A 15,880-nucleotide genomic window follows, 5' to 3' on the forward strand; every position below is an offset into this window, starting at 1 on the left:
TGTAACGGGCCACAATCGCTAAGGCACTGGCCGCCTTAATCGTCGTCGCCGACGAGATGACTCGTTGTCCCATGGAGTCTAACTTCTTGCCCTCGCTGTCCGGCGGGGAAGTGGAAGCCGCCGCACCCGCTGCTTTCTTCTTGGTCACTGCCGAGACGACATAGTCCGGCGTGGGCTGGGCCCTGAGGCACAAGGGGGCGGCATCGGGGACCCAGTACTTCTTCTCGTACCTGTCCCTCTTGGCGGGTGTCGTGGAAGGGTTCTTGAGGATAGCCAGCCCCTCGTCCCAGATGTCGTTGAGCAACGGCACCGCGAGGACCGTCTTTCTCTTGGCATCTCGTCGTTGGTAAAGAAAATCTTCCTTTTTCTGTTCCTCAGGGCAGAGCTGGAAGAGCGCGGATGCCCTAGCTATCATGGCGTGAAAAGAGCCAATTTCGTCGGGCAGAGAGGCCCGAGGGGGGGTGATGACGGCATGTCCGCTGTGTCATCGCCGCCATCGTCGTCCGTCCCCGTCGCTGTATCGGTCGCCATATCCTCCCGGAGGGTCCGGTGAGGGGGATGAGGGGTCCACAGGCCTCGCCGGCACGAAGGGCGGAGCAGGGTCGACTCTCCTCCGCTTGTTCGGAGGGCTTCCCGACGGGCCTGGTTCTGGATCCTCCGTCGGGGTCCGTGGTAACCTCGTCCTTATCTCAGTACATAAGGATTGGATCGCCAACAAAATGGCCACCGAGCTATCCTGGGGCTCAGGTAATGGCTGCAACGGACGGGATGGCTGCTCCACCACTGGGCCCTCGTCGTCGCCATCGTCTGTCATGATGCCTACCTCCAAGGAGCCAGGTCCGACCCAGCAACCCCAGAGGCAGGCATCATTTCCCCCAGGGAAGTGCCAGCGGGCCCAAGCTGGGGCCCTTTGGACACAGTCCTGGCGCCTTAGGCGCCAGGCTCATGTTGGACCCCTGTCCTGGCGCCAGGCTCATAAAGCTAGACATGTGTTCAAGTGTTTTAAGGTGCACTTACCTGATGCAGACCATGCTGCTACATCCAGGCCCTCTTGAGGCCTGAATGGAACTACTTTACCTGTGGAACTACTTTCCCCTGGGTGTGGTCGGGGAAGGGTACATACCTGATCGGTGGAAGGATACATACCTGGAACTTCTTCCAAAGCTAATTAAACCACGCCCGATCAGCAACTCACGCTTCGCGTTGTTCTGCTCCTCGCAGCTGGACGCTCACCGTGTCAGCTCCTGCTTCTGGACTTCAGCCACGCCTGTCAGCATCCTGGGTCACCTGCTAAGAGAGAATTGGAGAGAAAGAAGACCTTACCTGCTAAAGCTGCATCACGGAGACTTCACACCGACGATCCTGAAAGGGAAGACATCATTTTAAAAGCATTTCGCTTCGATCGCTGCAGCGCTGCATTTCACTCACCTTTCCTGGGCACCTCCATCTTCAGCAGCGATCATCCGGATCCGCAGCCACTTCCCAGAGCCTAGAGAGAAAAAGACAAGAACACAAGGTGAGAGAAGGAAGGGAATAGGAAAAGCTCAGTTTCCTTCTAAGACTTACCTGTTGGGTCATTCCCATTTCATTTCGGGTCCTGCCGCTTCCTGGCATTCCGGACCCCGGCCCCTATGGGGAAAAAAGACAAAGACATTGAATGAGCGAATGCAAAGACATTACCCGAACGCTCATCCAGAACTTACCTGTCATTTACTGGAACTGCACGTTTCACTTCGGGTCGGCGCCATATCTCCAGCATTCCGAACCCCGGCCCCTAAGGGGAAAAAGACATAAGCGTTAGCGCTTGCTGAAATAAGACAATGAACATTATTATTAAGCTTGAACTTTTGAACTTGCTACAGAACTCTTACAGCGCCTTACCTGAATAGTCAAGCTTATTTGAACTCCCATCAAACCTCAATCCAGTGAAGTAACTGGGTTTCAACACGCCCCTGCATCAGAAGCAGGATGGAGAACTCATCCTTCCAGACCCTAAGGTGAGACTTCACGGGGAATCGAGGAAGGGTATCGTGGAGGGTTGGAAGGGAGTGGGAGGCTTGAGCATTATTCTGTCAGTAAGTAATACTCCCTTTTCACGCACAGGGGAATATTCCTGCGAGCCAGTGAGTCCATCTTCAGAGTCCTGCGCTTCACCATAGAAGCATCAGCACTCGAAGCCAGACCTGCGCCTCCGTGGGAATCAGGTGAGCGCGACATCGTCGCTATCTTCGATCACATCAGCGGGAACCTTCCCCTGGGATTGAAACCTCTCGAACCTCTCGATGCCTATGAACCTCTCGTTGAGGCCTTTCACGGTTTCCACCGGATCCTCCTCAGAGGCTGAATCCGAGTCCGTAATGGCCACTGCCCCCCCTCTTTTTCCGCCGGGGTCTTCACTGGGGTCTTAACGATGGTCTGGAAAGAGGATTCCCTCCGCGGTGGCAGGGAAACTCTGGGCCCCGAGGTCGCCTCCACTGTCGTAGCCTCTGCTGGCTTCGCCAGGGCCTCTACGACAACCTTGATAGAGGCCTTTGCCGGGTGGATCAAGGCCCTCACCACCTTAGGTGCGTCCTGGGCCTTCGCTTTGGGAGGAGGGTCATCACCTCGCTCCCCCTCGGCTCCCTTCGAGATCGACCGGGGCCTCTCCAGAAGCTTACCCGGGTTCTCGGACTTCCTCTTCCCCGAACCAGAGCGCCGGCTCGTGGTTGATCGTGCCAAGGAAGTCGCGCCAGGCCTGGCAGCCAAGGAGCCCGACCTTTCGGTGCTCCCGGTGCCCGCGGTGCTTGGCCTTCTGTTGGGCGCCCGTCGCCGGGGCGCCCTCACAGGACTTAGAAGACCGCTCAGACTTTTTCTTCGCCTTTTCACCTGCTGTGCCCTTCTCCAGCCACGAGAGGCGGGAACGACGATCTTGCTTGGTCCGTTCCAACAGGTTCTTGCAGAACACACAGTCCTTCTCCACGTGCGTCTTGTCCTCATGAAGGCAGTAGAGACATCTCGAATGCTCGTCCTCCTTGAAAACATTTTGCAATCCGCATCCTGGGCAGCTCCTGAACAGCTTGGATCCGGGCGTCGAGCTTCCCTTGTCCTGGGCCATGTCCGTTGAGGTAGGCCACAGATCTTCTGGAATCCTCCAAGAAGCGTAACTCGACGAAAACTTCACCCTTGAGGGGCGTAGAAGAATTCCGAAACGGGTCCCCATTATCGGAAGTAGAAACGGTGGAGCTTGAGGCTCGATTAACCGAAAAAATGAGAAAAATCTCCTGAAAAAGCGCAAAAACGCAGTAAAAGCTTGAGAGCTAAAACACGAGGACTCCCAACACTTGAACGTGCGGTAAAAATCTGAGGATGGCTGCAAGGGGAGGGACTTAGGTAGAGGGCAGTCATTGGCTGGGGGCAGTATGACCCAGAGATCAGGGATTGGTTACTACTAAGAAAGACAGATCAGAAACGAAACTGATACTGATTTTTTCTTTACCGAGGATTCCCGGCCTGACAGGGAATATTCATGAGCATGTGAATCCATGCTAGACCCCATGCTGGAGAAGGGGTGTATCTGCCACAATTATTCCCTAAAAATAGAGGAATACTCCCAAATAATAAAACGGGGAGTAAAAATACTTCCAACAAAAAATAGGAAACAGACACGCAGGAACTTGTTCCCTTGCTTTCATCCACATGGCCCCACGGATATATTTGAACTAGCTGTTTACATAGTACCACAGGAAGAAACTTACTGCCTAATTGGAAGAAGTAAACATGTATCTTTTAATGAGTCTGAATAACTAGGTGCAAAAGAATTATTTTTTAAACCTGTTTTCCAGTTAAAACACATTTTTACTCAATTAAAAAGTACTCCCATTGTGTATTGGACTTCCGTTTTTACTTCCTTAAAAATCATTTTGTTCCCAACTTTAAAAAAAAATAGAGGACTTCAAAATCTTATCTGGAGCACTGCGCTCATCTGTCCATTTGCGAGGGGGTGTTTGTGCCACTTCACCATGTGCTTTATCTGTTATTTGTGAGAAACCTGCTTTTCGGTCACAATGCAAAAAGCTGCTGCATGGTAATGATTTCCATACAGTTTGTGCACACATCGCTGGATGTCGCATACTTTTTACTCTCTTGTAAAGGAGAAAACTCATTTTTACTCTTGAAAATCACATTTATTCTCAAATTTTAAAAATAGGTGGTAAAATACTCCTGCCTCAATATCTTATCTGTACCACTGCTACCACCAGACCTCAAATTGAATTTACACCAATAAAGATATCTTCTTGGTACTAATGCAGCTTGAGGTCTGGGGGGTGGACTACATTTCAGAAGGGGCTTCGCAAAATAGTATTGCCACCCTGGAAAGTGCTGACCAAATTAACGATAGAAAACACATTTACAGTACTTAACTCAATTAGTGCTCAGAAGCCTAGCAGTAAGCACTATACAAACAGTACACCACATACCTATAAAACGGGAGGATTCATCATGCTGACCACCATGGGCAATTTTCTGTCCTTCCAGCAAATTCATAAGCCGACTGAAGTGACGCTTGTTGATGATTCTTTCATAATCGGGGGATTTCTTTATATCTTCTCCATAGAACTCCTTAGAACAAGGAAACAGTATGACAAACACTGCTTACCGTAAAATCAATATGCAGCATGACGTTGGTTCCAATTTAACATACTGTGCATAATTCAAGTGGCTCGATTCGCTAACTGCATCTTAGTAGCGTAAAGGCTTTCGATGGGTGGAAGTGAACATGGCAGAAGTCTGGAATGTTTCACAGTAGATCTAATAATACCACTTTTTATATAGCGCTAGTTCATCTGAGGGCATCAAAGTACTGTATTAACAGTTGATATCATTACAGACCATGCTGTACTTAATTTATTGACCTCGGAAGGATGAAAGGCGGAGTTGGCCCCCGGAAGGATTCGAACCTGCATCAGGAGGCTACACACAGATGTCAGAAACTAGCACCATCTGACAGAGTATACATTTTGTTGCGCAGGTTTTTGTTTGTTCCTGTTAAAACAGAATTCAATTGTTTGTGTTGGTGCATGGTGGCCCAAAGCACAATCATATGGAGAAAAACATTTCAACAGCGAAATGTTAAAGGTATTTGTACCACGCACCGTCACCAACGGAGTTGGTCCCCAGGCACTCTGGCGGATCTGTAAACGAGAAGGTGGGGTGGGTTAGTAAGGTGAGGAGGGAGTAGGATAGCGAGAGGAGTGGTGTTCTGTTGGCAGCTTCAACTCGGTATACACCGTGTGCTGAGCTTTGGTGCGAGTATCGGAGCAATGTCAGTCCTCGTCTGCTGTTGGTGCGGTTTATGTGTTGTTGCGCTGTGGTGAAGTGCGTGCAGCTTGTTGTGCGAGAGATGGTTGCGTGAGCTTTTTTGAGTGAGATAAGTATGCAGATAGTTTGAGCTGTTTTGGTTATAGGGTTACATAGCATTTAACATGCTAGCATTCCCAATTCTGTCTAATTGTGACACATGCTAACATTCACAATCCTATCTAGATGCGGCGGAGGCTAATGTTCACAATTCTGTCTAAGTGTGGGGGATGCTAACATTCATAATTCCATTTAAGTGTTGCACTTGCTAATCTTCATAATTCCATACAAGCGTGGCATAAGCGAACATTCACAGTTCCATCTAAGAGTGGCATTTGCTAGCCTTCATAACTCCATCTAAGTGTAGCACCTGCTAGCATTCACAATTCTATCTATGTGTGGCACTTGCTAACCTTCACAATTATGTCTATGTGTGGTATTTGCTAGCATTAACAATCCTATCTACATGCGGCGCAGGCTAATGTTCACAATTCTATCCAAGTGTGGCTCATGCTAACGTTCACAAATATGTTTATATGCGATGCAAGGCAACATACACAATCATGTCATGAATAGACTCAGGAAGGTGGTCACAAATCTAAATATGAGTGGTGTAAGTGATGTTCCCCTGACAGTCTATGTTTTGGAAAGGTAAGGTAGCATGGCAGGGCTTTCTGGAGTAGACTAATGGCTCTACTCCCCACCCAAGTCACACTTACTTTGGTGTCTGAGGCTGGTCGCTGGCTTCACTGCCTCGCCCTGCTGACACTGTTTGGAGCCGTCATTGTAGGAGCCGCCCTTTGCCTCGGGGCCCTTAGTCGAATGGGCTGCCGGGCACAGGGCTGCCCAGTTCAAGTCGAGGATGTGGATGAAGTTGGCCAATCAGGGCCCAGGGGAGGTGGCGGGAGGCGAGACAAAACAAGGGCAAGCAGCTGCATGACTACGGAGGCAGAGAGGGTCGCGCAGCCCCAAAATGGTGGTATGTTGGGGCAGGGCATCGGAAACAGCAGCGCTTACCTCGGCCAGGATGGAAAGAGTGGAAAGGAGTGTTGGGAAGCACAATCTCCACTGGCAACACATTTGGCATAAACTTGTTGCGACACAATTTGCTATAGTCTCTGCACATCCGCCCTATAAACCAATGAAGGCATGCGTTACACAATTTGGACCATTCAGGAGTTCCAATATATGTGCCTGCGCTTTCACGTACGTGCCTCGCAGTTAACCAATTTGCTTCAGTTGGCTAGCTGAGCCTCTGTCAGTGTCTCAGCCTCACGTTGCACAAGCACCCTCACCACCTCGCCTCTACACAGGGCCCATGTCACGGTGCTAGTGATCACCAATTCCCCCTAACCCCTGCTTTTGCCCGAGTGTCACCGACAGCCCCCTCTCCCACGTTCTGTAATATAGGGAAGAGGATGAGGCAGCGGTGCTCATAGCTGGCTTTGTGCAGAGTATGCTTTTGTCTATAGGGTGCTTTAGGGAAAGGGGGGGCTTCTGCTCTGTGCCATCGTCAGAGGGCCCAAACTCTTCTTTGCAGCTGCTCTTCCATTGGAATTGAGTTTTCACCCATCTATGTGCTGAGGACAAGGGGAGGCAGTAGGTGCTGGCTCTGCCACTTTGAACCTGGCATGCACTGCGTTAAGAGCCTTCTGTTTCCTGAGCTGCTGACACTGCCTCAGTACACAGAAGCCCGAGAATAGCATTGCCAAATCACAGCAGCAGCAAAGGAGAGCCAGGATCAGAGAGTGGCAGTCAGAAAACACCTTGCAGTTACTTTACAGATTACAAACCTGTTGCTCCCCCCCCCCTCATTTCTTAGTTCTGCATTCCTTGTCTAGTAGATAGCTCACGTGTTAACCTTGCCTTCAGCATAGGGATAGATTGCACAAGTTTGAATCCTAATAGGGCAGAGTTTGGTCATTTGAGTACCATAATAAAGCTAAAAACAGCTATTAGTGAAGGTTTTAGGAGTATGAATAAACTGCATGAAGCACTTTGATTATTGTAATAATATCTAGATTTCACAATTTCATTATGGGCTCTACCAGGTTTCTTTGAAGGGGAAGACTTCAGGGAAGCCGGTCCTTTTCTGAGCCCATGTGAGTGGTTCAGGTAATTAAAAAGCAGCATTGAAGATATCAGACCCATTCATAGAGCACCTCAAAAAAAAAAACAATAAACCACCTTCCAAAGTGACATGAATGCAACATGGAATGGAAAGCATTATAGCAGCAAAGGTGAACCAACAGATGTATTGAATGGAGTACCATGAGTGAATACACATTGGCACAGGGAACAGAACTATGAGCTCATTACACTACTGTATATTACTGAAGTAGTATGCTGTGTATAATGCAACTAAACCGCTCTGTGTTGTCTGTGGTGCTGGAAACAAGTATACTTAAGACGGTTCTATGTTATTAGATCGCCAGGCTTTTTCTCGCAGAATTTTTTGCCGAAACATCTCGGTCGAAATCGATTTTATTTCTATATATTTGGGCAGTTAGCTCATTGAATTAGGCACTGGACCCTGACACAGGACTAACCTGCACTTCACAGGTTAGAATGCATCTTGGGTCAACCCATCACCTTTACACTGTGATCAATGAAAGCCCATTGGTTTGGGGAATAATCAAATTGGCTGTTATTACAGAAAAATGTGGAGAAATGTGACATTAAAGGCTATATGAAAGCACTATTTAACTACAAAATTACTTCAAACACTGTGGGGCGCTGGAAAGGAAAGTTAATTATTTAAGTTGATGTGCACAACCGAAATGTTTCAGGGAAAATCTAGTACACAAACCTGCTATGCTAAGCCTAGATTATCAGGGAGCTCATTATTTCCCACAATGAGCAACAAGTCAAACAGTGTAAACAGTCTTGGCAGTTAACCTGCTGAAGAGTAACTACATGTGCAGCACTGTATTCTAAACTATATTATCTGTATGGACTTTCTGGTTGACTACAGAATTCTTAAGGCTCAAGAGTAATCCGTTTTACAGAGAAAAAAAAATGTTGATGCCAAGGCATGAAACGCCATTAGAGAAGGTCCAGCATCTTAGAGATGTTGACTGAGTCTGTGCCAGCAAGTGGGGCTCATAGGCAACACAGGGGTGTAGGCAGAGTGAAAGGATCCGGGAAGATGGCTAACTCGCAGGCACACTGTGCTGTGAGATTGAGCATGCCTTTGGATGAGGAGGGGGGTCTGCCAAGGATAAGTGAGGGAGTTATGCCCGTGTTTGATTGCGTGAGAGATAGGGCGATCCACTCAAAATTAGGGTGTGCATGTTTGTGGGAGTGTGTGCGCGTGCGTGTTGGGACGGGGAGGGTGTGTGTTGGGAGGGTGTGTGTGTGTGTGTGTTGCCAAGTCCGAGTGCAGGGAGATCGTTCCTCTCTGTGTGCATGAGGCTGCCCTTTTAATTTTCCAAGCCAATAATACCAATTTCATCAAAGTTTAACTTTCAGGGTTGAGTCAGACTTGCTAGGATTTCAATCTAACCTGCAGGTTTTTCAGTGATCTTTGCAGCAGATGCATTAATCCACTATTTGTATTACTTGCCGAACGGTGCACTAGAAGCATCTGCAAGGCAATTAAAGTCATTGTTGACAGATTCAGGCTCCTAAAGGATGCTCAGGCCACGAGCTCTTTTTAAGTGTTGTTACTCAATTATCCCTTTAAGTAATGTTTGGGTTGGAGGCACACTTCAAAAGTTGAGAAATGTGAGATGGATTTCTAAAATCAGCCCCTTTAGGAGGCCACCCGATTTATGGTAAACAGTGAAGACACAGAGGTTGTCCAAAACCCAATGAAGGTAGCGTGGAAAAGCAGTCAAGGCTTGGTCTCAGGACAAGCGTGAGTGGTCTAGAGCTACATTGGGTCCGCACAGAGCAACACCATTAATTCCAGTTAGTCATTAAGTATATAAATACAATTATTTATTAGGCCTTTATGAACACACGAAGCGACAACAAAATCACAGGTAAGTAATGTAATCAAAAATCACGTATAACATAACATATGTACATTCACCCGTAGAAATATGCATTGAATACCATTATTCAACAGGTGAGTAATCGGATGCAGTAACAACTGTCGGAATAAGCACAACCCGGTTCCCTCAGTCTTATGAAGTCCTGCTCTAAGATGTATGGGGCATTGTGCCCAAAAAGTCAGATGTTCCAAATATGGTTTGTTCAGGGAAGGTATTACAGAATTGATGCATTGGGCTGTGGTGGTGCTTTGAAAGTTTATTAAAGTAAGTAAAGTATTTACTTCAAGTCATGTAAGTACCCCCACTTTATCATTATCCAGCGGTAAGTCTAAGGAAAGTAGCCTTAGCCCAGGTTCGATGACCAAAGGCCAGGTTAGGGGTAGTTTAGAGACAAGGACTCTACACCCAATCTTACCCTACAGGGGACTTGGGAGGACAGAAATAGGTATGCTCACTTACCACCCTGACTCAGATTTTCCAAGGGACACTACAGGTCTTCCGGAATATGCTGGGGACACAATCTTCTGTCCTTGGTTCGGGTCAGGGAAGCCCAGGGGTCGGTTGTACAGAGGACACTTTACATGTCGGGAGCTGGTCGCGGTTATCACCAGACTGTTCCAGACAACCTCTTGAAGAGCCCCAAAGGAAGAAAAGACGCATCTCCGGCAGTGCAAACACTTCAGGGCGTCTACAGGATTACAAAGATTGTTTTTGCTGCAGTCATCACGGTAAGGCAGCAACAGGCGATCTTCCAGAGGTGAACACGGAAGCAGCCCCAGCACAGCTTCCTTTGTCGTGAGATGGCTCAAAATGTGAGGACTGGTGACTTGTGGTATAAGCTGAAGATGTTGCAAGTCCCAAGTCTCTGCTTGGAACCACAACGGCTGCAGTGAGGTAGCCCAACAGAGAGCTGGTCATTCCACATGGTGGTTCAGGGACACTTTCAAAGGCTTCCAAGGCACGGATCCTCGAGCAGCGGTCAAGACTGGTTTTCCCACTGGTTGAAGCACCAATGAGGGCCTTCTAAGATCAGGCAGAGGAGCAGGCCTTCACCTGGCCAATCAATGGAGTAGATTCCTGCAGGACTAGTCCTCTGGTCATTGGGCTGCACTTCCTAGTAGTGGTCTTGGTTCCAATGATAATCTGTCAAATAGCGGCAGGAGCCCTACTCTTATCCATGATTCAGGCTGGGAGCTAGTTTACGCCCACCAATGGTAAGGATTTGCAACATTCAAACAACCCAGGGCAACTACAGGTAATCACTTCTGTGCAGCAACGGATTTTCAGGTGCCAGAGGATGAGGACTGGGACCAGACCGTCTCAGTCCACTCCTCTGGCTCATACACACAAAGGTCACTTACCTGCAAAAGCAACAGCTTTCACAGAGAAAGGCGTTAACATATATGGTATTTCATGACCTGGGAAGGCAGCAAGAAGGTCAAAGGACAAGATGGAAGAAAAAACGAAAATCTCTTGGTACAATAGTTTTAGGGTGCTAGCTACCTTTAGTTTCCATCTGCACTAAATGCAGAAGTTCATGAGAAAATATCACAAAAACTGTAAAAATCACACCTCCCACCAACTTGCCTTATGCACACCGTCAAAGCAACCAAAAAGCCATTTGTTAAAAAAGTTATAAGGATTCAATGTATTCTAACTGCACTTCACTATAAGGTGATGTGTGCAATTGTAAAAATAGAAGAATTTCAAAAAAACTCTCCGAACTGACAGTCTTAGGGACTAGACCGTTTCCCCAGAAGAGTAAGCACAACAGGCAAGGGAAGTAAAGCACAAGCCTTTACTGATCTCCAAAAGTCAGGACAAGGTTAAAGAAAAAAGACTTGGGGTCCCATAGAAATCTATAGATGGAAAGGTGCAAAAAGAAAATATTTCCTACGAAGGGAAATATACATATTTCAGTCAATCTGCCACACTAATCCAGTGCGATCTAAGCAGCCTTTGCATTTTTGGATAATGCCCACAAATGCACTCCAATGGTTTAACCTTTTGGCAGCACTTTTGGGCAGCCAGGTAGGGAAGTCGATTGATCAGCTGTGTCAGACATCTGCGCAGGTCACAGGTTCAAGTTATCAGCAGGCATTTCATGCTTCAAAAGGTAATGCATGGAAACATCCAGATGGATGGTACTATCAACTGTATTACCCATTCTGATTGTTTCGAATTGATCATATGGTACATCTGTCCGAATTCGGCCAGTACATTCGATCGAAACGATCCGATTGGGTAATCACTACCAAACATGGGGAGCGGGTGTGTCCCCCGCTCCCCATGTTTGGTAGTGATGGTCTTTGGGGGAGTTTAAAGGGTGTCCTCCGCTTCCGAAAGTTTGGAGGCGGGGGACAGAAACAAAAAAAACAAAAAAGAATAAAAGCGGACCCTGCGGCGTCGGATCCGACCGGTGGAGGAGGGACGGAACTGACGCTGCAGGGTCGGAAGAAAAGCGAATGCCAAAAAGTTAAGTAGGGGGGATGTACTGAGGGCCATGGGGGGGTTGAAGGGGTTTAAGTTTTGCTGCGGCAAAATTGTCTTCACAGCAAAATTGATCACAGTCAATTTGGCCGTGAAGAATTCTGTCTCAGCCAAATCGTATACATCCCTATCAATTACTATTCTTTAGAAAGGCGCAATTCAGTTCATGAGGTGAGCTGAATAAATAATCCAGCACATTGTTTCAGTTGCATGTTGTACGTGAAAGCTCTTTATTTACAGTGAAGTGGGCACTAGACTTTTCTGAGCTTATCTGCATCTACATGATACGACAAGAATATTGAACATTTGGGTAAAAAAAGTTGCACACATGTTTTGGTGCTTTAGTTTATTATTTATATAGCGCCGTCTGGCCCTGGGGCATCCAGGCGCTTGGCATGGTTGCAAAGTAGCCAATATATTGCAAGCATGGTCAGTAGGTAAACAATACAGGTAGTCTAGACATTATAAAACAGTTACTGATAATATACACATGATAGCATATTTACAAGATTTGAAATTGTACAGATTATGAAGGCAGTAAGTACATTTGTGTAGTAATAAGTTGGCATTCTAGGCTTCTTTGGCCAGTAGCCAAGTTTTGGCACTGTGTCTGAATCAGTGAAAGGATGGTTTGGATCTGTGCAGACTGGCAGTGAGTTCCAGAGTTTAGCGGCAAGCACAGGGAAGCTTGTGCCGCCTGCTTTTTGGAGCTTAAATCTAGGGATAGTTAGGCAGTGTGTTTGGGCTGATCTAGTTGGGCGAGATGGGGTGTGGTGCGTGAAGTTGTCTGAGAGGTATCTAGGTGCTTGGTTGGATAAACATTTGTGAGTGAGAGTGTTTTGTATTCGATCCTCTGAGGTATAGTTAGCTATTGACAGGATCGTCTGGCGTCGGAGATGTGTTTTGTTTTATGTTCTTGCCAAGCTCAACTGTGTTCCTTTCATGGGATCTGCAAGATATGTTCCCCAATTATATAACACGCCATTGTATGGTGGGCTTGAGGTGGACCTTCGCAATTAATTTATGATAAGGAAAATACATTGCCCGGCACTTGAAAAAAGGGTTCTTGTAATTTCCAGTACATCCAGCATTAATCATCCCAAGAGTGATTTTATACCAGCCAAGCATGAACTGTCCAAGCTACGCTTTGTCTAAAACGGTTTTGATTTGAACGACTGTTTTAACTGTTATACCCCAAAATAAATCGCTCATTGGCCCAGACATGTTAATGTCAACATTCCCAACTGCGGAGAGATCTGCAGTGTGTGCGCGTGAGAGAGATCTGCACTCTCATAGGCGACGGGGAGATACCGTCAGGAGACATATGGCGTGTGTATGAAAGAAAAGATGCACTTTGTGGGGGGGGGATGAGCTAGCTTGTGATTGTTTGAGGGGTGAGCTGCTCGTTTGGGTGCAGTGAGACTTGTGTGCACTAGAGGGAACCTTTCCTGTGTTTGCAGAGAGATTGGTCACATGTGAGAGAAAAGCCAGGGCACGCACCGAGCGAAGGGAGGCCTGTGGCGTACGTATTGTTGCCAACTCCTCAATAAAGAAAGCAGCTATTGGCTCCCCTAAAAGTCGCCAGAAGTAGCTAGATGACATCATTGCCTAATTTGCATAATTACCTTCTCTTCCCCCTACGATTTATGGTTTTTACTGTGGCCCCTCCCCTTTTAACCATTTCGTTTTGGTCCATCCCTTAACATACAGTTCACCTAGAGTTTTTCTGGGGGTGTGCTGGCTACCTTAAGAACAATACAATTGTTATGATTAACAGTAAACACCTCCCTTTTAAGTTCACAGTGTGTTTTTGCATTGCTCCCGTTAGAAAACGGGCGTATAACCACACTTTTTTCAATTGGTTTGGAAATTTGCATAAATGATGCAAGTCTCCAAACCAATTGAAAGAAGTAGCTAGATTTCTCGCTAGCTGCTTTTTCATGAAAAAGTCGCTAGTGGGGCATACTTTCTCGCTAAGTATAGCGAGAAAGTCGCCAAGTTGGCAACACTGGGAGTACGCTGCCATAGCCACTTCGCCCAGCAGGCCTCCCTGCGCCCACGTATTCCCACCCCACCCCTACAATAGGGACCAGACCAACTGGGGCACACTCCCAGACCCACAGACGCCCGCATTTAGGAGATGGGCATGGGGGAAGGAACCAAAGGTGCGAAAAGGGTGGGTTGGGAGGGGAAGGTGAAGGTGATCCCACCTGCTAAAAAAAAGTGCTTATAAGCACCAGGACCCAAGGAAACAGCCTCTTTGGCAATCTGACGGGGTAGAAAGAATTTCGTTAGGAGGTATGTGTGGGAGAGTCGCAAGGAACGTTCCTTCAGGGTTTGGGCCCATATGGCCTTTTATCACTCTCCCTCCCTCCGCTTGCTTTGCATGTGGTATTTGTAGTCTGTTTTAGTATGTTATAATACGTGTTTGAGGGGCTCAGTGCGCTTGTCGATAATACAGGGCAGCATCTTGTGCGCGCTGTCCTCTGTGCATGCGGTCCCCTTGCTATATTGTGGTGTAGAGCTTTGGTATGCGGTCACAGACCGCAGTAAATATTTACATGTGGGGAGTAGAGCTGTCCGGTAATCGTCAAGCGTTAATGGTGTCTCCCATTGTGTTTGTTTAGTTTAGATTCAGGGGACAAGCATGTATTTGGTGAAATGGGTGTGATGATACACGGATTACGTAACGCTGGTATGGTAAAATGATATCCCATGTTTGGGACTCGCATTCCCCACCAGACCCCCCCTCCACCCCGCTGCGGGATGCATTAGCGGTGATTAGTGGCTCGAGCAGGGATGCCTATGCTTCCAATGCATAAGGAGCAGGGATAAAAGGAAAGAGGTTGTCATGGTGGCATTGCCTCATTAGGGTCCGGTCCGGTTTTGAGCTTAGGAGGTTAGCAGGCATAACAATAGTAACAGCGAATTTGTTGCGGTGGGAAAAGCAGTGCCTTTCTTGAAACGCCTGCGTCCTCTGGCCAGTTATGTGATACGACTAGGCCCTAGGGGCATCTGTTGGGTGGTTTACCAGGGGACTGGGGACGTGTGAATTAATTTGGGCAAAGAAACCCGGTATGAGTCCCAACGTTGTGCAGCATTTGGTTTCATTCTGGCGGTATAAAGAGAAGGGATATTGGGGGTGCAGTGGGCGGAACAAGAAGGGGTATTTGGGTACAAAAGGCAGGCTGCAGCTCCCAGTCATTCAGCGAAAAGGAAGTGGCGAAGAACATGCAAGCTTCATTGGATACCATTGCGAAGTGGTACAGCAACTGTCGGATAGAACTCAACACCAGCAAGACAACCGCAATGCTGTTCACCAGAAAGAAGATCAAGGAGCACCCACACATCACCTTCAGCGGGGAGACCATCAAATGGGAGGCAGCAGCTGCTACCTCGGTGTGACCCTGGACAGCAAACTCAACTGGGAAAGCCACATCGAGAATACTCAGCAGATGGCAACAGGAAAGATGGCAGCGCTGTACCCACACCTGAAGACCAAGTCCATGCCCCTCGGACAAAGATCAAGGTCTACAAGGTGAACATCAGACCAACCCTGACATATGCCTCAACAGCATGGATGACCTGCCACGAGCGACACCGGAAGAGTCTTCAGATCACAAGTATAGCAGACCTTCACAGAGACCTGGACATCGAGATGTTGGACGAAGATCTAGCGAAGCGGAGTAAGAACTTCTGCCAAGCACTGGATCAGAACCCGAACCCTCTGATCAGAAGACTCAGTGCCACCACTGCAAACCCCTTTGACCGCTACCCGCGGCCCATCACTGCGAAGACCCTGTGAAACCAGACCTATTGTGACAAGACCACACAGACCAAGAAGACTACAAACCCACGACTAAATACTCAACCCGAGAAGATGGAGTAATGAGCCTCAAGCCTCGGTATCCAAAAATCACTGCTGATGGATGAAAATCTATCAGCAAGAAGAAGAACAAGCGGGCAGCTCAATACTTCGCTCATCCCTGCACTAGTTGGGGGCGGTTCGGGGGGGGTGGGGGATGACAACTAGGTGTGAGTGCCATCTTACTCGC

At 47.7% G+C, this 15,880-nt stretch overlaps 1 protein-coding gene across 3 annotated transcripts in view; it reads right to left on the reverse strand.

Annotated features, from left to right (window-relative positions):
• LOC138488301 (aldehyde dehydrogenase family 3 member A2-like) overlaps positions 1-15,880 on the reverse strand; it is an 822,258-nt gene that overhangs the window by 222,004 nt on the left and 584,374 nt on the right. For all 3 annotated transcript variants that reach the window (XM_069615183.1, XM_069615182.1, XM_069615184.1), the window contains exon 7: positions 4,458-4,599. In XM_069615183.1, the coding sequence (XP_069471284.1) occupies positions 4,458-4,599 (142 nt within the window). The remainder of the gene's footprint in view (positions 1-4,457; positions 4,600-15,880) is intronic.

Source organism: Ambystoma mexicanum, chromosome 9, assembly GCF_040938575.1.
Source record: "Ambystoma mexicanum isolate Mex_15411 chromosome 9, UKY_AmexF1_1, whole genome shotgun sequence".
In the NCBI taxonomy this organism is placed as follows: Eukaryota; Metazoa; Chordata; class Amphibia; order Caudata; family Ambystomatidae; genus Ambystoma; species Ambystoma mexicanum.